The sequence below is a fragment of the Cololabis saira genome, chromosome 10 (genome assembly GCF_033807715.1).
Source record: "Cololabis saira isolate AMF1-May2022 chromosome 10, fColSai1.1, whole genome shotgun sequence".
Classification (NCBI taxonomy): domain Eukaryota; kingdom Metazoa; phylum Chordata; class Actinopteri; order Beloniformes; family Belonidae; genus Cololabis; species Cololabis saira.
The window spans coordinates 11,522,704-11,543,534 of NC_084596.1; the positions used below are offsets into that span (position 1 = coordinate 11,522,704).

General features: G+C 38.0%; 1 protein-coding gene across 2 annotated transcripts in view; it reads right to left on the reverse strand.

Annotated features, from left to right (window-relative positions):
- The window catches only part of larp4b (La ribonucleoprotein 4B), a 60,939-nt gene that overhangs the window by 10,173 nt on the left and 29,935 nt on the right, over window positions 1–20,831 (reverse strand). For both annotated transcript variants that reach the window (XM_061731688.1, XM_061731687.1), the window contains exons 3-10: window positions 18,193–18,343; window positions 15,741–15,914; window positions 12,192–12,270; window positions 8,227–8,363; window positions 5,802–5,905; window positions 3,194–3,304; window positions 2,991–3,044; window positions 819–1,025 (exon numbers count right to left, since the gene is read on the reverse strand). In XM_061731688.1, the coding sequence (XP_061587672.1) occupies window positions 819–1,025; window positions 2,991–3,044; window positions 3,194–3,304; window positions 5,802–5,905; window positions 8,227–8,363; window positions 12,192–12,270; window positions 15,741–15,914; window positions 18,193–18,343 (1,017 nt within the window). The remainder of the gene's footprint in view (window positions 1–818; window positions 1,026–2,990; window positions 3,045–3,193; window positions 3,305–5,801; window positions 5,906–8,226; window positions 8,364–12,191; window positions 12,271–15,740; window positions 15,915–18,192; window positions 18,344–20,831) is intronic.

A 20,831-nucleotide genomic window follows, 5' to 3' on the forward strand; every position in this document is an offset into this window, starting at 1 on the left:
TTATACAGAAAATAATTACAGTACATCTTAAACAAATGATTATAACAATATATTTGAGAGAAAAAGCATGCCTCATTCAAATCATGATCTTGAAGTTTGCATCATAACTTCTTCGACCGACAGATTGTCGCTACGTTTTCTCCATTTTCTGTTATCTCTTCTCTCTTTTTCTTCTCTTTCTTTCTTACCGCTGTTTTTATTTTTCTTCTTCGTGACAGGAGTTCGCTTTGGCCTGGGAAGTTAAGTTCGGCATTCGCTTTAAAGATATCTGGCGCCATCTAGCGGTGTGAATGGGTATAACGTCTAGACCCCGAATGTAAGACGACCCCCACTTTTTCAGTCTTATTTCAATGCAAAAAACCTGTCTTATATTCGGGCCAATACGGTAAGTAATGTTCTTAACAGGTACTTTTTACTTTTACTTAAGTCATTTTCAAGCAGAAAATCTGTACTTTTACTTAAGTACAATATTTTTGTACTTTTTCCACCTCTGCAGTGAATGCACCACGTGCACAGCAGGGCACCAGCGTAGTCAGGAATGTTGTAATGTTGGACGACAAACTTAATCCAACATTTATATCACATTTAACCGGGAGGGAAAAGACCTGCAGCCTCTTCCACGGGTTTATCATGTTTCTTTATGAGTTATTACAAAAGAAAGTTCAGCTAAAAGTGAAATAGTTAGGTCAGATGCTTCAAGAGGAAGGAAAAAAAAACAGGTCAAATTCAGTAAATTCGTCCGTCTCTGTGTTTTTTCGGCTTTAAATCAGATCTTTAATATTTCCAGGTACAACATTTGAGGTAACAGGCGGTTTTACCAGCGCGGGGTCGATGAAGCTGTGCGTGGTGGACCAGGCCTGCGGCGTGATCAGGCTGTACAGCGGGAACTGCTGATGGGGGCTGTAAACTGGGGGGATGTAGTAGGACGTGAAGCGCTGCTGGGCGTACGGGTTCACCTCCACCGGCCGGTAACCGTTCTTTGGCATAAAAGTGTTGATGGCGATTGCTTTTGCCTTTATCCTCGCCTGGAGGGGGGACGAAAGCATAGTCAACAAATCCAGTTTTCACTTTATTCACCGTCAAAGCCGAGTCCAACATCTGGCTTATCAGAATTAGTGTCTAAAAGTTCAATAAAAATACTTTATAAATAAACTCTTGGACCACAACAGACATTTATCAAATCAATTTGAGTGAATTTCTTCTTTCCAGCAGCTAAAAATACCAAAACAAATCCAGGAGAGTCCCTGCAACAGAAACTCCACCGATGACTGATCGTGTCATCATGTCACCATGACAACAGGATACAGTCACAAAGCTGCACAGGCATGTAGCCAAGTTAAAAGTGAATGGTCAGGCTCATACGTAGGTGCGGTCCTAAGAGCGTGATCGTGTTACAGTTCAGAAACAACAACTCGGTTCTCATGAAAGTTCACGTTTGTTGACACGAGTCTGTTTGATTACACGACAGTAGTCGTTCGTGTCCCTGATTGAGGTGCAACCGAACCGGTTCACACGATTCCTCCACTACTGGATTATTTAGAGTAACAGCTTTAAGATTATATAAAAAAAAAAAAGACCATTTTATTTTCAGATTCTTCCTGAAAGTGATGTAAACAGGCGGCCGATGTACGTTTGCTCCGTTTCTGCAGTGACGGCCAAGACGCTGATTTTCCATGACTCGACAAACTTTTATTTATTTATTTTGTTACGGCTAAAAAAAGAAAAAAAAAAAGGCTCCTGATGAATTCAAACATCATACAACACCTTGTTACCGACTTGCCAGAGAAATACCTCAGAGTAAAACTACCTGAACAAAAGTCTAGTCTGTTGTCAACGTAGAAAACAGCAGACAGTTTGACATCTTCAGAGGCAAAGATTAAATGCGTGTGTGGTTTTATTTACAGTTTAAAAGAGATTTTACACATAACTACATGTGCATGAGGCAGCTAGGGCTGAAACGATTCCTCGAATAATTCGAATAATTCGATTACAAAAAATGATCGAGGAATTTTCCCTGCCTCGAGGAATCGTTTAATCTTGCAGCTCAAAGCAGGGTATTTCGCCCGGACTACGTTTAATGCGGCCCACTACATTTTCAACTAAAAGAAAATGCAAAAAATGTCAGAAAAATAAAAACGTAATAAAGCTAACTGGGTAGTTTTCAATTTTAGCTCTGTAGTCATTCATGGATAAAACAAGCAGCACTGGTGCCTAATGTGCTCCAATACAGCAGGGCTCAGAATTATATTTTGAACACTGCCAAACCTCAAAATCTTATACTTTAACTTAAAACTTAACTAGCACTTAAAATTAGCTTGACACAAATGAAAGTTCAATTGAAACACGTGGGAAAAACACCTAACCTTTTAAGTTATGTGTGTTATCAGGTGTAATGGCATTTTTAGGTTAGAAATAAGAACATTTCTTGGTAAGATCCTTAGTTTTTTAAGTGAAGGCAGTGAATTTGGTCGACTGGTGTAAGTTCAGGGTTTTTAAATGCACAGCCATGAACCTACTGGATTATATAATTTAGTCTTAGTAATGTCAATTAACATCTAACATCTTATGTATATTTATAATTGCTCTTTAACTAAACAAAAATATGTTTTATCCGATTACTTGATTAATCGATGGAATTTTCAGTAGAATACTCGATTACTAAAATATTCGATAGCTGCATTACTAGCGCCGACCCTTGATGAAGTCCAACTCGTCCGGCGTTAATCAGGACTTTCATACATGACTGAGACTAAAAGTGAAATGTGATGAAACCTGTGATTATGTGAATTAATTATGCATTAAAGAACATCTTCTCTTCCCCCGACTTTCAACCATAAAACTCTGAAACGCTTAAAGCTGACGACATGTCCTCCAAGCGAATTTCATGAAACGATGTGTTCAATCAACAACAGCATTTCAATGTTTTATTTTAATTGCTCGGGGGGGGATGATGCAGATTCTGACTCTTGAATATAGATTGTGTGATTTACCTTAATGGGCTTCCCTTGGAAAGTCTTCACTTCCTCGCGGAGATACTGATATGCCTTTAAAGAGAGAAAGTGGACAACACATCACAGAATTGCTCTACTACCAAACCACGCAGGTTATTTTAAGAAAGGGAAATCGGACGAGTGTCAGGGTGGAGCGGAGCATTTACGGGTGATTTATGTGAAGTTTTAAATTATTCACAAACCTGCTGTGCATCTGCTTCCGATTCAAAGGTGATGAACCAGTTGTCGTTGTAGGCGAATTCACAGTTGATGAACTTGGGTAAATTGTCCCCTTTAAAAAGCGCTTCCACCTCCTGTCCAACACAAAAAACAAAACATTTCAGTTCATCAACTCATGCAGGTATTGTTTTTATTTATTTATTTATTTTTTTTTAAAGGCAGAACTCACTAAATACTGACTCATATATGACAACTAGGGAAAAACTAAAATGGTTTTATGGTTAAGAGACTTTGCAACTGTGTGAGAGCAGAAGAGGGAACGTTCTTACTAACCCTCCTTAGTTACCGTTGCTAGCTTAGACAATCCATGGGTCTTTAATGAATGAAGACTCATTTAAATTTGAAGGTCTTACCAACTGAATATGGTCACACTGATCCGTCTTTTCTAATGTGATTGAGTCATGGATCAGTTTTATCTGGTTAAAAAGATAATAATCATGTCTGAGTCGTGCTCAGATATATATATAGTATTGGGACATACCTAGTTATTAATGTTTTTAATATATATTAAATCGTTTTATATATCGTTGCATTTAACGTCACTTCCGGCCGAATTGTGAAATGTTATATATGTTCATGTTGCATTAAGCTGCTGCTATTCATTTCATGCCATTCAGAATGTTGCACTAAGGTTAATCCAAAAAGTACTTTAATTTTCTTGTGTTTGTGAGTTTGACTGGATATCATTCAACTACCTCTTTTGAAGTTAAATGTATTTATTTTTGTTATTTCACTATTCTGCACTTTTTGTTTTAGTTTACAATTTCATGTTTTTACATTTTGTGGCACCAGTGCTGATAAGCTTTATTGAAATAAATGTCCATGTTGTTCTCCAATGGACAATAAAAGAAACGTGGGATAATTTGAGTTTTAGTTCTCTTTTTTTTTCCTTCTTCTTCTTCTTTTTTTTTTAACTCATTGCCAAAATGTATCTGATCGGGAAAAAGTATCGGAAATGTATCAGGAGCCAAAAAAAGTGATCGGATAAAATCGGGATCGGCAGATACTCAAGTGATCGAGATCGGATCAACCCTAATATATATATATATATATATATATATATATATATATATATGTATATATGTGTATGTATATGTGTGTGTGTGTGTGACACAATATATAAGTAATACAAAAGCCAAAAAGACAGATCGTATGATACTAAAGTAATAATTGCAATATATAATTTACTGAGAATGCTATAGTTATATAATAGTAGTATAATATGATATGTTTTCTGTACACCACAATATCTGTTGTGAAAATATTGCACAGTCCGGCGACCCCCCCACAGTCCCTCTGTTCTTCTGAAACAGTAGTTGACGTGATGCACCAGGCACCTTTGATAGGTAAACGTCTAATTTTTGAGGGTTGTAACAAAGAAGAGGGACCACAAATGTCTTCAAGTGCCTTTCTTTGCATATGTGACGCATTAAATTATGACAAAGAACTTTTTTTCCCTTGTAAATAAGTCTGCATCTCATGTGTTCAGTTCTTCAGTTACTGGCTGGTTAATAGTTTTATCTCATAACAGGGACGTCTCCTGCAGGTTAAATTGGACTAAAGCCTCCGGAGGTTGTTTTTTTTTTTCATAACTGTAAAACTATCCACAAGTTCAGACCACAAACTCAAGGATTCTCACTAAAGTTGTCCAATTAAAATGCCTTAAGATTTTTTTTATTTTTTAAAGAAGTTTGTGGCTGTAGTGGCTTTTATTTTGCAGGCCATAAGACAGGAAAAACTCCCAGGACAAATTCAACACCTCGGAGACTAAGTTATAGCGATAACCAATCAGTGGATCATTCAGACAACCAGCTTCGTTGGGTCATCGTGTCTGATTTTAACTATTTTTTTAACCAACATAAAACTTTCAATTTTATTAAAATATGTTACTCATTTTTGGTGGCCTCCAGTTCCAGCTGTAAACCAAGAAGACTGACTGATAAAGCCAAGCTTTATTTAGTATTTGGGGATTTTTCTGAGAGATAATTTCATTTTTCTGCAGAAAACAAATGGAAACAAGAGTTGGGGAATGCTGGTTGCTGGTTGGCTGGACTGCTGCTCACAAGTATCACTGGTCTGATGTGTAATATATCCCATCAGGCCTCGGTAGACAAGTACTTCCTAAATTCATTTCAGATTTCTGTACTTTGCAGCAACAGTGCAGGAGATTAACAGGTTTCATGCGAGTTGGGGTTTCAAACACGTGGCTGCACTGCGTGAATATTGACCAGGTACACGAGACCTGAGGTTTAAATCCATCCAACTCTACATATCTCACACTTTTCCTCAGATAAAACCTTGAATGATTATGTTAGAAAGAAAAACCCAAACAAATACTGAACTTCTTGTGCAGAATTTGACACATTAGTGCAACTTGAAGGAGTGTTTGACCTCAAAAACCAAGCGGTGAATCACAATCCGGTGATTTGCTCGGGTTGAGGGTGTGAATCTCAACCACATCCCGTTTCTGTTGGCCCGTGCGGGGATAAAACCACCAGCAAGCGTGTTATCCGTCCAGGACTACGTCCTCTCCGTGATACTGCGAGCCAAACATCCCGCGCTACCACTGACCTCGATGGGCGTACTCTCGGGAACCTCTCTGAGGATGACGATGCAGCGGTTCTGATTGGGTCGCACCTTCTCCCCCTTCTCATCCACCTGGACCAATGGCAAAGCTGTAGGAGGTCAGAGGAATGGGCATTATACATCAATGGAAACATAAAATTTCAGACTTTGTAGATGATTAGATAAGATTAGATATTCCTTTAATCATCCCTCAGTGGGGAAATCCACATTGAGCAGCAGCAGAACACAAGCACACGTGCAGATACAGAAAAAAAAAGGACAAAAAAGTAACATATAAGGACTGTCTCAGAAAATTTGAATATTGTGATAAAGTTCTTTATTTTCTGTAATGCAATTAAAAAAAAACTAAAATGTCATACATTCTGGATTAATTACAAATCAACTGAAATATTGCAAACCTTTTGTTATTTTAATATTGCTGATTATGGCTTACAGTTTAAGATTAAGATTCCCAGAATATTCTAATTTTTTTTTAGATAGGACAGTTTTCTTAAGCTGTAAGCCATGATCAGCAATATTAAAATAATAAAAGGCTTGCAATATTTCAGTTGATTTGTAATGAATCCAGAATGTATGACATTTTTGCATTACAGAAAATAAAGGACTTTATCACAATATTCTAATTTTCTGAGACAGTCCTGTAATTAAAAAATATAAACAGTATATACGGAAGAAGAAAATAGTGCAGTTTGAGATAAATTACAGTGCAAAAACAGGTAGGATATGTATGAAAAAAAAAGCAGCAAGTTTTCAGGCCCATTGACGTTTCATCATCTTAAAATGACCCCATTTTACCCCTTAATTTAAATACAATAAAAGAAATCATTAAAAATAAAGACTTTAATATCTAATTTATGTATTCAGACATCACGCATCCTTGTTGATCCACTGCACATTATTTTATTATGTCACAGATGTATCCCTCATGTTGAGATCTGATCCCTGATCTGAAGTCTGAGCTCACAATCGACATCGGTCAAGCCACAACTAACGGAGGGACGCATGTGTCGGCTACGTTCACATACTGAAAATAAGCTTTGTTGCAGGGTTTTCCAAGGTACATTTGCTATTATTTGTACTTCATTGTAATCTCCTTGATTCCCTGCTCTGATATTCCCACCTTTTCCCCCCGTCACTCTTTGCCGAAGCCGACATGAACAGCCAAGTTTGAATCCAGCATTTAATGTGGTCACTCAAATGAAATCTTCTCTGCTGGAAAAGAAGCCATGAAAATAGTTTTCACCTCTTTAAAGTTTAAAACATAATGATGTTCTGCTCTAGCGGGAGAAAGTGATATTACAACCGTCTCCACTCATGAGTTCAGCCCTGAGTGGCTCTTTTGTCAACACAGCTAAATGCCCCCATGTGGCTGGAGGCGGAATAGCAGCACAGCTTTGCTTTAAGCCTTTAATAAAAATGTCTATGTCATTGTTTTCAATACATAATATAAAAAAAATCGAATCATTTTTGCCAGTTTATGCATGTTTGATGGCAACTTCTTAGGGTTTAAGAAGCCCAAGTTTTAATAACGTTGCAGTTCTGTGTGAAAACATAAATGTTGTGGTTTTAATAATAATTGAAATAGTGACATGTACCGTCTCAGGAGTCAATATAAGTAATATAAGTTGTAAAAACAATATCCCATGCACACTCACACACACTTATTTTTTTGTCTTTATTCTTTATTATTTATATATTGCATTATTACTTTGCCATCACTTTTGTGTAGTTATACTGTTGTTTTTGTATGTTAATCTTGTGTTCTTTATAACACATGACATTTTAATAACTTCAGTAGAGGCTTCAAATAAGCCCATTGGGTTTTTTGCCTCTTCCTGCAGCTATAATATTTATATTTGATATTTCCTGTATATTTTTAAAACTGTGCAAAACAACTAAACTAAAATTAAATCCTAACATGACTGCATTTAACGTTTTATGCCATTTTATTTTTAATCATTTATTTTATTTGATTATTATTTATAAAGGTGTATAAGCATATTTGAGAAGTGATTTTATTTCACCAGCTTCTGTGTAATCTGTCTTTTCTCACAAACTTTATCAAACTGCAGCTGCCATAAAAGTCTTAGTTCGGAAAATATTCAACACTGAAACATGAAGCTTACAGGCAGCATAAATAAATCAGTGTTAACCTTCACTCATTTTTAAGCATAAGATCATTCAGGTGTAAAATAAAAGGCCATCCTTCAAGCCAAATACGATGGATTTAACCAGTAAATGTAATACCTGTGCAAACAACAATCTTTGGAAACAAACTTCAACCACATTCAGGAAATAAAAACAAAAAAAAGTTCAGGGGCCACAAAACTTGTTTTCTACTAAGCAAACATCGCGCGGCTCGCTTTGGCCCAACTGGTGTGTAAAAGCATGAGGATGATGTTTTACTCACATCGGAGAATGTCCACTATCAACTCCACGTCAGTGCTGAGCTTCTTGACCAGGTCCAGGTTTGCCACCGTCACAATTGGCACATATTGGTCGCTGTCCATCTGGGAGATGAGGTACATGTCACTGGCCAGGTTCTCCCTGAAAAACCAAGAGCAGGGTCGTGGGGTTAGCCGTCTTATCTCAGCGGTACAAAATATCCTTTTAAAAACACACAGCAGTAAACTGCAACCTTCATGGAGGAGGATTACAAACATCCCTGATTACCACCTTGGCCCAAATTAGAGACATCACTTTCACCTGCTTCCAATTCAGTTCATTTACCCTGGACGTATTTCAGATAAAAACCAGCGCTGATCTCATATAGTTTGACCTTAGGATGAGCCGTTTAGTGTGTCGGCTGAATACGCTGAACACAAATTCACAAAACACTGAATATTTTGACCTAAAAGTTCCCTCAACAGCTGTAATATGAATATAATGCCGTCAAGCAAATACAAAAAAATGCTTAACGTTTAAAACGCCAACGTAGGCTGCTACATTTTTTTTTTAAACTGATCTTTTTGTTGAAGTCCAAGCTTAAATACTTTTCTTATAGTAAAGTCTGGATTTCACACGAAGAAAACAAAACAATAATTCAAACTGTTTTATTTAATTCAAATTTATGTTTAAATTTGCACTATTTTTACTTGATTGTTCAAGCTACCCCGAAGAGAACTGCTCTGTTTAAATGCTAAATTATATAAATTTTATTTTTAAAGCACTTTTCATGAAATAATCTCAAAGTGCTAACATAAACAAAGGGAATAAAATCAAGACACATAAAAGACCATAAGTAAAAAAGCATAAAAATTATAAAAACATCTATAAAAGACCAGGGAAAGTCTTCCGGAACAATATAGTTTTAAGCCCCTTTTTAAAGGTGTCCACCGTCAAGCAAATACAAAACAATGCTTAACGTTTAAAATGCCAACGTAAGCTGCTACATTTTTTTTTTTAAATGATCCTTTTGTTGATCCTGATCTTTTTAAATGATGAAATAAGGTGAATAAAATAAAAATAGGGGACAACCTGGATCTGTTGATTTTGCCTTTGTTCATTTTTTTATGTGTTACAAAAGTATCGGATGAAAAAGAAACCTAATGGTACATCCCTAGTTACGATATTATCCTAAATGCAATTATTCATTCAGTCCTACTTAATTTCTTTGGCTGTGTGGATGCAGAAATCCGATCTATTTTGATTTTCAAATCCGAATTTTGTCAGTGTGTCGTTCTAAATCATATTTATTCACCCCGATGATGTGTGACCTTACATCATCAACAATGGAGGAAAAAGACAGGAGTTAGAGGTAACAACAACAGTAGAAGCTGTGTTTGTTTATATTCTGGATCAATCTACTCCTCAGTACGGTCTCAAACATAACATTTTCAACTGTTGATGCCATAAATGGCTGCGTGTGTTTCAGAAAGCTGCCACATTAATGAGTCTTGTAGATGTTTGAACTATCAAGCGCTTTCCAAACTCTCAGCTACTTCATTTCACTGCTTTACAGTGTCAACGCAAGTGTTTTTCTTTTAAATGAAAACAATGCAGCGTGGGTAATCATGGTTGTCTACCAGTTTCCTGTGATTTACTATTTGATAAGCGAGCGTTGCCCCTCTGGCTTTCAGAACCTCTTGGGTTTTGTGGACATTGTGTCTATTCACGGCCAGTTTGTTTTTGTGCCTTTCAATGAAGCTTTAGATTCAATAAAAAAAATGTGGGGGGGGGGGAGGTTTCGAAGAAAAGAAGAGCCAATTTTATAAGGCCTTGTCTTCTTCCACACCAGCAGCTAAACCACCGCCACCACAGAGGCATTCAGAAATATGAAAAAGGGCTTTCATTGAGACCACGCCTGACGCCCACGGAGACGCAGCCAGAGACACTGTTGCCTGGTCTGAGTTACGAGCAGCTCAGCCTCACAGAAGACCGGTTGTAGACTAAACCTTGACCGTCAATCTTTAGACTGTGCACGACCGTGAAAAAGCCCATCACCCACAAGAACCTGGAGATCTCTGGCATCCTAATACAAACCCTCCATGCATTTCCATAGGAGGAGAGCTTTTCCTGTCAGACCTCCTAGGAAGAGATATCGCCTATATATATATATATATATATATATATATATATATATATATATATATACATATATATATATACATATATATATATATATATATATATATATATATATATATAGTATAAGAGAAAACTATAAGCTTCTAAAAATCCAGTAACTGGTTCAGTGTTCTCTCTCGTAAATATGACAAAACTTGCCAACATCTACTTTAACAGGAATGTTAAAAAACAACATTTTTCCTGTTGTTTACTCAATAGGTAGTAGGTACTAGTATTTTTTTTTTACTATTTTGCTTTTATATACTGGACCAAGCGAGATGGACGAGCCCTTGCATACTACAAACCAGGATTCCCGGAAAAACGGCTGAACAAGTGCGACAAGTGCGACTTGTCGCCGTCTTCCTCAAACGTGACGCGGCTCCTGATGTACGTTAGTTACCGGTAAGTGGAAACCAGGATGGTTTGTGACCAGTTTCTTCTTCTTGAGCACTCAGAAGTTCACTTATTTTTGTATGTCAGCAATTTTACATCTTTAAAACAAAAAAGAAGAAAGTATGAAAATAGCGTTTCTGTCCCTTTTTCGCCTGTATCCTGTTGTTGCACATCAACCAGACTTTCCACGCACAGAAACCGGGAAAATGGTGACATTTTCCAGGAAAAACTTCCCTCGGCTCAACAAAGATAAAGCTGAATTTACATATTATCAATTAACAATTGATAATGTTACAATTAACATAGTTATCTTTAATTGTCCCTGAATAGAGAAATGCTTAGTGGTACATGTTTCCTTTAACCGTATTTTGCGGACCGCAACAATGAACGGGTCTATTTTCATACATGAGGCGCACCGGATTATAAAGCGACGATAATGAATGAATAAATGAATTTTTAATTTCGAACATGTATATAAAAAAATGAAAGTAAAAATAAATTAAAAAAACAAACATTTACATCTTCATATAAAAAGGAGTAGGAAGAAGTATACACTTTTTCCTAGTTCCTACCCCTTTATAACTCTAAGAATTTACATTATTGCTATTATTATTATATCTATACATAAAACATATATAAAGCGAAACAAAACAATCTGGTAAGTCGAACTTTATTCAACTTGTTGACAATAACTAAAACAGAAAAATACTTTCACATTTTAAATCATTAATCTTCCACAAATCCACCAATAAAAAGTGGAGGTGGTCAGAGTCGTACTACGTTCTGTTCTCTGATTGGTTCATCGATGCCAGCGATAGCAGACACCTGAAGTTAGTGTGAGGTTGGAACTTCGTTGTATTCCAACATTTGATTATAACTAGATTATGATAGAGATTTGAAAACTGGGTTTACACTAAAAATCTGACACTGACGTCTAATTACAGAAAGGTAACGTGGACTAGATGTTGGATGATGGTTGTTTGCAGCTACATAATTAGTTATCCAACGATGTCGGACGTTACAAACGTATCCAACCAAGGACCAACTTTAACGTGTCTGAACGGTCCGACCATCGATCAAGCAAAGCGGCCTGATGCTACAAAGTCACAAACAATTTTTGAGCTCAGTTACCACATAAAACTGGTTTGAAGTCAGTAACACAACAACATTCACACATAAGGCGCCCCGGATTATAGTCCGCACTGCGGATTCTTTTAGAAAAATTAAGAATTTTAAGTGCGCCTTATAGTGCGGAAAATATGGCACTGATTGTGTATTTATAAAAAAGAACATTAAGCATAAAGAAACAAAGCACAATCGTCAGTGAAAGCAAAATGCAAATTCACACAGCACCTATTTATCTTTGTCTTTATTTCTGTAGTAGTGTGGTTCAAGTGCATGGGAGTAGTTTATTACCGGGACAAACAGAATTCCAGGGTCTTCTTCAGGAGCTCCCTCAGGCCCTCCTGGGGGTTATCGGGCTGGGAATCGCTGCCTGCCAACACACCAAAGAAAAGCTTTTAATAAAAATTAAAAAACACCTTCATTTCTCTGTAAAACCCTCTTCACAACGCTGCTGGTCACCAGCGCCACACAAAAAGAGAGGCCATCGTGAAGCTGCTGCTGCTATTCCCCTTTGTTTATTCAGACCAAACAGAGGCGGCTCAGCAATGCATCAGTGTGCGTCTCCGAATCAATAGTCACAACGGCGCCATGAGAAACGGCGATGCGTCCCACTTGAGAGACGTACATCAATTCACATCTGTGCCTGCCTCTGCTCTTTGAATGCATTGCATCAGTAGTGCCGTGCATGAATCCCGTATCGTAAGTGCTAGAGAAGCAAATTAGTGATATGGGCGAGGTTGTATCTCTTCGTTGTAACGGGCTGTGGGAACGTCGTATTCTTTGAGACGCGGCTACGGGAGCATGTTCTGGGCTCCAGCATCTCTCTACAGCTACTTCGGATGATATAATTCTTGTTAACAGATGGCGTTATCCTGGATATGCGTCTGTGAAGGAGCACCTCTGCACCCCGGATGTTGAACTGTCGGTTCCCCTGTGAAACCGAATTCGTCGCCACAATTGTTGCCAGGCGACAAACAGAAGACTAACAGGGTGTTTACAGGTTTGACCAAGGTAAATTAAATATTTTTTAATACCATTTTCAAACTAAATTTAAGACCAAAAAGACAAGTCACTAAGAAATCCAGCGCTGAGGTCGAGGTTGCCAGATCTGACAGGTTCTAGACCAGTTGCGATATAAAACCCGCCGAAATACTGAAAAACCAGCCCGTATCATACAATCTCTATGTTAAAACCATAAATTATTAAATGCGTAATAGATTTCAAGCTTCACAACACCACTAAATAGCCAAAAAAAAGTTCAGGCTCCAAACAAAGATGACAATTAAATTGAGTAGATTAAAGCAAATAAAATATCAGTGAGTTTATTGTGTATATTTCTACTTTTCTCTGCCATAATGGAAACTTTTTTGTTAATAATTTCTCCTAAATATTTTGTAAAAACCTGGAAAAGCAGCCCAAATTTTATAAACCTGCCCAGTCTTATATTTTTCAGTCGAATTGGGCTCAACCTGGCAACACATATTTAGAACCTCTGCAGGAGATTCTCCTCAAAACAATTAAATAAACTTCTTAATGTTGGCTGGATACATTCCAAGACCCTTGGATTGAGATTTAAGACAAATTAAGACATTTAAAAAGGCCTTATTTTAGCAGAAATGCAATTTAAGACTTTTCAAGGACCTGCAGCCGCCCTGACTAATGTATTTGCAATGAACGCTGAAGGTTTGAACCCCGACTAGCCATCACTTTCTCAGTGAATCTTTATTTAAATTTACACCCAAGATGCACTAAAATCTAAAAAACAATAAAACTTTCAAAACACCACCAGTCTCCAGTCATGGCATCTCTGCAAAATTCATCCAAATCTTGTTTAGTGGGATTTAGGTGGATTTTTATTAATCTACTTTTGTAGACAAAAACAGACCAAACATGGATGTCCAGTCTTTTTTTTTCTTTTTTTTGACTGCCTTTTCCAATGTTTATTTACACCAAAGATGCATTTGCCTGCATAAGATTTCCCACGTTAACAATCATGACTGTGAATGAAGCCCTGATCGACGTGCAGGCGCCGACCCATCTGGGTCATAATCGAGCAGAACTCAACACACAATAGAAACAAATTATTTAGTCATGCGTTTAATATCTTAATCTTTTAATGTGGGCCAGTCTTGTGCTAATAAACTGGAAACTAAAAGAATCACAGAATTCAATGTTAAACTACTGTAAAAGAAAATCCTTCATGAAGATTGTACATAAAAACTATAATCAATTAAGGGACTACTATTTTTACAGTGAAATGTCTTTACAATATACTGATATTAACATCTCAATACTAAGCTTTGAAGTCTGCATTTATCTGCTGACTCGTTCTGAAAACTGATGTACATGATATTCATATTTCACTAAACGCTTCCCCTCCCCTCAACGTTGTTGTCATCATTCCTTTCAAATTAAGGCCTTTCTGAGATAAATGTCTAGTGACATATACTGCCTGGAAAAAGATGCATTAAATTTTAAATGCTCCAATAAATAAAACATAAAAACAACAAACGGATCTTAAGCAGCCGATGTATGCCAGCAAAGACTTTAGGACGAGCACGGCTCCAAATGTGATGCAATCTAATTTCTCCTGCTGGGAATCGCAAAGTGAATTTAACGCCCAAATGGCTATCGTCACTAAAATTATATGAATATAAAAGTGAGATGCCCTCAACGCCCAAAAATCACTGTCCTGTTCAATTAAGATTTAAAATCTGATTAATAAAAGATTCATTGGACCGTTTTTACAGCAGCAACATCGCGAAATCCTTGTGTTATTACTTATAGCAAACTAGCTTTAACTTCAAGTTATGGACCCCTTCAATTAATCATACACGTGGGGAGACACCAGTTGGATCCGGCCCGTCCGGCTGACGGGTAACAGAAGGTAACAGGGTCTGGTTGGACCCGGTGGAAGCCGTGTAAACTAGGGGTGGGTAAAAATATCGAAAAATCGATGTATCGCAATTATCCCCGCCCTAATTCAATATCAATTAAGCAACGCCTCTGAATCGATTCACCTCCTGGCCAGTGGGGGCGACATTTTCTTATGATTTGCGTTTTGTGGATGGTGGCTGCACGCGACCAAACAATAAAATGGCAAGTGGAAAATCTTTCAGATCAGACGTTTGGACTCATTTTGAATTCCCATTTAAAGAAAGAACACAAGAAACGGACAAAAGTAGGGAGGTGTGTAAAGCCCCTTTCACATAGAGAGCTCAAAGCGCAGACCGCCGCCGGCTTTCCCTTTCATTTATGTGCTACCGCGGCACAAGAGCGGACTGCTCTGCCGCCGATCTCGGCGGCGCGCGAGAGGGCGCCAAAAGCCGTGACTGCCTGCCCGACTTGAAAATTTTTTAATGTCACTGTGTCGCGCTGTGACGACATCTCGGTGCGTCCAATAGGAGAGACGGGAGAAGAGAGAAAGTCTAAGCGCTCTATGTGAAAGCAGCTTAAGTTGTGCCAGGCAGAACTAAAATACAACAGCAACACGACAAACCTGCGGATCATGTTGACACTGAACTGTCATGTGTTTTTTTTAAATTATTTTAACTTTTGTACTACAGTACAAATGCACAAGTGAACCATTATGGTGCTGCTACGTTTAATTGCTCAGTTCATTTCTATGTGAAGTAACATGCCACGTGTTATAGGCAGGAAAATAAAAATAATGAAAAATTGCCAACAGGTATTTGTGTTTTTCTACCTTTACTGAATCGATATAGAAGCATTTAAATCAATATCGAATCGAAACCTTAAGAATCGAATGGAATCGTGAGGTTCTTAACAATCCCCAGCCCTAGTGTAAACGTGGTTTACCAGAGTGGATGAGCTGCCCACCTGTGCGCCCCGGCGTCCCGGGCTCGGGGTATTCTGGGTAGGCGGGCTCGGAGCACTCCAGGGTGACGGAGGCCACGGGGGCCGGCTCGGCCAGCATCACTGGTACTGGGGGAGGCTCATCTGGGTCAGCAAGCAGAGGCTCCTTGTAAGCTTTGTCCTCGCTGGCTTCAAAGCCTGCAGCAAATCAACAGGGGGAATCGTAATCAATAATAGGAGAAGGAATATCAGCAGCTTTTTAATAATAATACATTTTATTTATAATGCACTCTACATTACTGAAAATCTCAAAGTGCTACAGTTTGATAATTAAAAGGAAACAGAAATAATAAAATCAAAATAAGAGATAAAAGGTATAAAAAGTCAAGACATGACAGAAAAGAGAATAAAACTATTAAAAACAGCAACTAGGGAAAAACAACAGCATATTTAAATGAAGTGGTGCCCGTCATATATCATCTTAGAAGTAAGAGAGGCAGCATCTGACTTTGTAAAAGAAAGAAACCCAAAGACGTTAGAGGAAGCCTGACTAGCACCCAAAAATAATAATAAAAAGAGGACCCCTTTTTCCTGATTTAGCAAAACAAAACAAACTGTACAACTTTACACTCCATTTTGGGATTACACATTTCTCTCCATTTAAGAAAGAAAGAAAGACAGAAAGAAAAAGAGAAAATGACAGAAAGAAGACAAAGGAAAGAGAAAGAAGAAAGACAGAAATAGACAGACAGAAAAATAAAGAGAAAGACAGACAGAAAAGTAGAGAAAGAAGAGACAAATAAAGAAAAAGACAGACAGAAAAATAAAGGGACAGACAGACAGACAATATGAGGAAATAATCTCATATTTGACAGCAATCAGACCTATTAAGTATTTCTTTTTTTAAGAATAAACACAGAAACAAATCAAGTAATCAGAACAACGGATTGCTCTAAAATGTTATCAAAATAAGGTTTAAATCATGATAACATTAAGATAATTTAGCATTTGTAAATGTATAATCCGTAAGTTCCTGTTCTGGGTCTCTGAAAAGCACCTAAAGACAACTTTTGCCGTAATAGACGCTACATAGATAAAATTTAAGTTATTCGTGTTATTGTTTTTACATTTCTGTTGCCAACGCTGCACAACTGATCTTTCAGAAAAGAGCAAAAAACAAAAAAAGAAAGACAACATTGGAGTGCCGTCCAAATCTCTAGACCGCAGGTTAATGTGGGTCATCATGCTTCCTAATAATAATCGAACCCTTTTCACAAGAAAACTAACCTGCAGTTTCCTGCTCAGAAACAATAGTTCAGACCTCCGTGACAAACATCGACTCCCAAATGCACTAAATTTACTATGAATAATTTCTTGTGTTTTCTGTATATTAACATTTTTAAATCCCTCCAATAATAAAAGCTTTTAGAAGAATCCCATTTACCGACCGATTGATGCTCTTCATAGGAGAGTAAGTGACTTTCTTAAAAAGGATATTTCTAAAGTGGACCACAGTTTAATTCATATTTCCACTTAAAAATATAAAAAGGCCTTTATTTTACCAGCTAGTTTTTGTGTCACGTCCCAAATAAAGTTATCTTCCTCGGAGGCAGATTCCCCTCCAAGACTGTACTGAGTCACCAGTTGTCTGCAATAAATCTCCCATGAATGTCCTCGTGGGCGTAGGAGACGATGTCAAGGATGTCAATCAGAGTGAAACCAGGGCTAATCAATCATTTCTGTTTCAACACCACATCCTTGTTGCCTCTGCACTGGCTATACTTAGCAGAGCACATCAAACTGAATGATTACAGTCATTTGTGTGTGTTAAAGGAGGGGGGAGGGGCTGGAATATTCATACATCCTATTAAATGGAGTATGAATGATTAAAAAAGGGTCTTGGCGGGAGCAGAAAAGCTAAAAACAGACAACAAAAATGTCGGTTGGTGAGTAAAGCCCAATGATTATTTTAACAAACCAAAATGCCACTTGCTTATCATAAACTTCAACAATCTCTCAACTACACCCCACTCTTTCCTACAAAAATAGCACTAAGACTCAAATTCAGAAAACACTTCCTGTGATTAACAGCAAAGTTTTCAATTTAATCTAAAAATCTGCCCTCCGTGTTTGATTTCAAGACTTTTAAGTCTCTAATACACATCACAACATTGGTATCATCCCTTGTTTACTCTGACGACTGCTTTCTATTTGAACTTTAGCCAGGAAAAATAATCATATACGGGTTTATTACTTCATGGACACCAGTGACAGTCATGACAAAGTCGATAATAAAAAAAATGCACCTAAATTTGAGATTTCTAAACTTAAAAATGTAATTGAAACAAAAAAGTTGAAGATGTGCATTGAGGCTTATAGCAAAACTGCTGCTTTGCATGTCACAAGAGAACCTAATCAAGTGGTCAGCTAGTGTTAACTGGTTCAGCATCTGTATAAGCCCAAACAGCTGGCTGACCTTCGGGGCCGGGGTCGGCCGAACTATCGCAGCCGTCCTTCCATGGCTGCAGGGCGGCGGTGGCGTCAGCAGTCCCGCTGGGGTCCAGGCTAAACATGTGGTTGGCCCATGCCTTCGCATTGGGGTTGAGGTCTGAAACCTTGGCGGAATCCTGCAAACACAACACAGGCTGGTCAGAGAGGTCGCCTTATTATAATAAAAATAATAAAAATAATAATAATAATAATAATAATAATAATAATAATAATAATAATAATTATTATTATTATTAATAATAATAATAATAATGCCTTTATTCTGGCTCCCGGGGAGCTATTAGGGTTAAGGGCCTTGCTCAGGGGCCCAAAGTGGTCAAGAATAAAGTCAACAACAATCACAACTGAATAAGGGATTTATCAATTCATTGGATCAGGGTGTCTACAGGTTTGACCAAGTTACATTTAAGAGTTTTTAATACCATTTTTAAAACAAATTTAAGACCAAAATGACAGTCACACACTTTAAACCCAATGTTCACAGAAACTGGAAATTTCAAGCCACTTGTCTAAATTTACATTTATCCATATTTGAGATCTGGCTGACAGGTTCCAGCCCAAACGCGACGTACAACCCGCCGAAATAATGAAAGACCAGTTAAAATCATACATTCTCTATGTTAAAACAGTCAATTATTAAATGCCTAATAAATTTCAAGTCATAAGCAAATGAAGCCAAAACAAGTCGAGCCTCCAAACAAAGACTACATTTAAATTGAGTAGATTAAAGCAAATATAATATCAGTGAGTTTATTGTGTAAGTTCATACTTTTCTCTGGCAAAATGGCAACTTTTTGTTAACAATTTCTCCTAAATATTTTGTAAAAAACCAGGAAAAGCAGCCCAAATTGTATCAACCTGGATAAGTACAGACTTGTTCCCGGGTAATGGAATGATGGCATAAAGAAAGGAAACAAAAGGATGGGTACATCGAGTATTATTTTTATAATAATTTAAATAATCCCTTTTTTAGCATATGTGTGTGCAGATACATGCATGTATGTAAGTGTATGCATGTGTAGTGTACATATGTATGTGGATATGTAATGTGCTTGTATATATGTATGTATGTACGTACATGTATGGATATATGTGTAGGTACGTATGTTAGTAGATAGGTATGCATGTAAATTTGCATATGTTTTTTGTTGTTGTTAGCCATTATTCATTTGTTGTATTTATTTATATGTAAGAAGGGGGGGCATTCATAAGCCGAGGCTTCAGCCCTGCCCCTTTGGTTGTGACCTAAGTGTTCATACTTGGTGTGGTGACCAATACATTTTTTTCATTCATTCATTCATTCATTCATTCATTCATTCATTCATTCATTCATTCATTCATTCATTCATTCATTCATTCATTCATTCATTCATTCATTCATTCATTCATTCATTCATTCATTCATTCATTCATTCATTCATTCAACCTGCCAAATTGGGAGGAAACCTGCTCAACATGGCAACACTGAGGGAGGCGTCTAACAACCGGTAAACATAGGTACACTTTTCCTTTTCAAAGTGTAAGAAAACCTTTTGATGATGACCGGATAAATCCCCTCGAAAATTAAGATTCAGAAATTAAGACCCTTGGATTGAGATTTAAGACAAATTAAGACATTTAAAAAGGCCTTATTTTAGGAAAATGGAATTAAATACTCTTTAAGGACCCGGGCCGTCCTGTTGGACGGTAATCAAAGATCGAGTGACTTCAACGTACGATAACCAACAATAAAGGAGGTCCCTGCCCCCCAGCTCGGCTCAGTGTTTACCATTATGATCACAACTAAAGATAAATCATGCATCAGGAGGACAGAGTATCGCACAAAGTGACAAATTAATTAACACAGAGCTGCACAGACGTCTTGCTGGGGCAGTTTTTGCAACAGATACAATTCCAGAGAAAAAAAAAAAAGCAAAATATTTTTAAAAAAAAGGCAAAGAGATATAAACATAAAAGATGGTGTGAAGAGGCTGGTGCAGCCCTGCACGGATGCTGCTGGATGTACTCACGGGTTCGGAGCAGTAGCTGAGCATACATTTCTCACAAGCTAACAGGCTGTAGCTCAGAGCTGTGGTTAAAGCCAACGTCTCATTGAACTCCTGCGGCACGGCGGGCCATGCACTTCCTGTGGATGCTGATGGGAGAAGGCTCCACTGCACCCAGTCCATGACGAACAGGAACAACGGAGCAGGTATCTCCACAGGTGGGCTGATGAGGACTTGTGCTCCGTATCGTCTGCCTTCAGGCGTAACCCATGACCTCCGGGTGAAGCCTTCCCCCGTCACATCCCTGCCCCGCTCCGCCTGCCTCGCTCCCAGCCGAGCTCCTGGGGTCGATTCAACAGATCTGATGACAGCGCCGAGGCTGGGCTGCCCTGGTGGGGCCAGGGTGACGTAGCGGAAGCTGACTGGCTCTTTTGCTTCAGCTCAGCATCCGTGTCTGCTTTTGTTTTGTCACCGTTGCACTGAGTCATTCTCCAGGAAACCGCCGGCGCTGTTCGCAGACCGTTGAGGCGCTCACCTGCGCTTTAACGAAGCCCCCGCCAGCGATGAACGTATTTAAAAATCAACCTCAGGGCGTTGCTCAAATTAAATCACCCCCCCC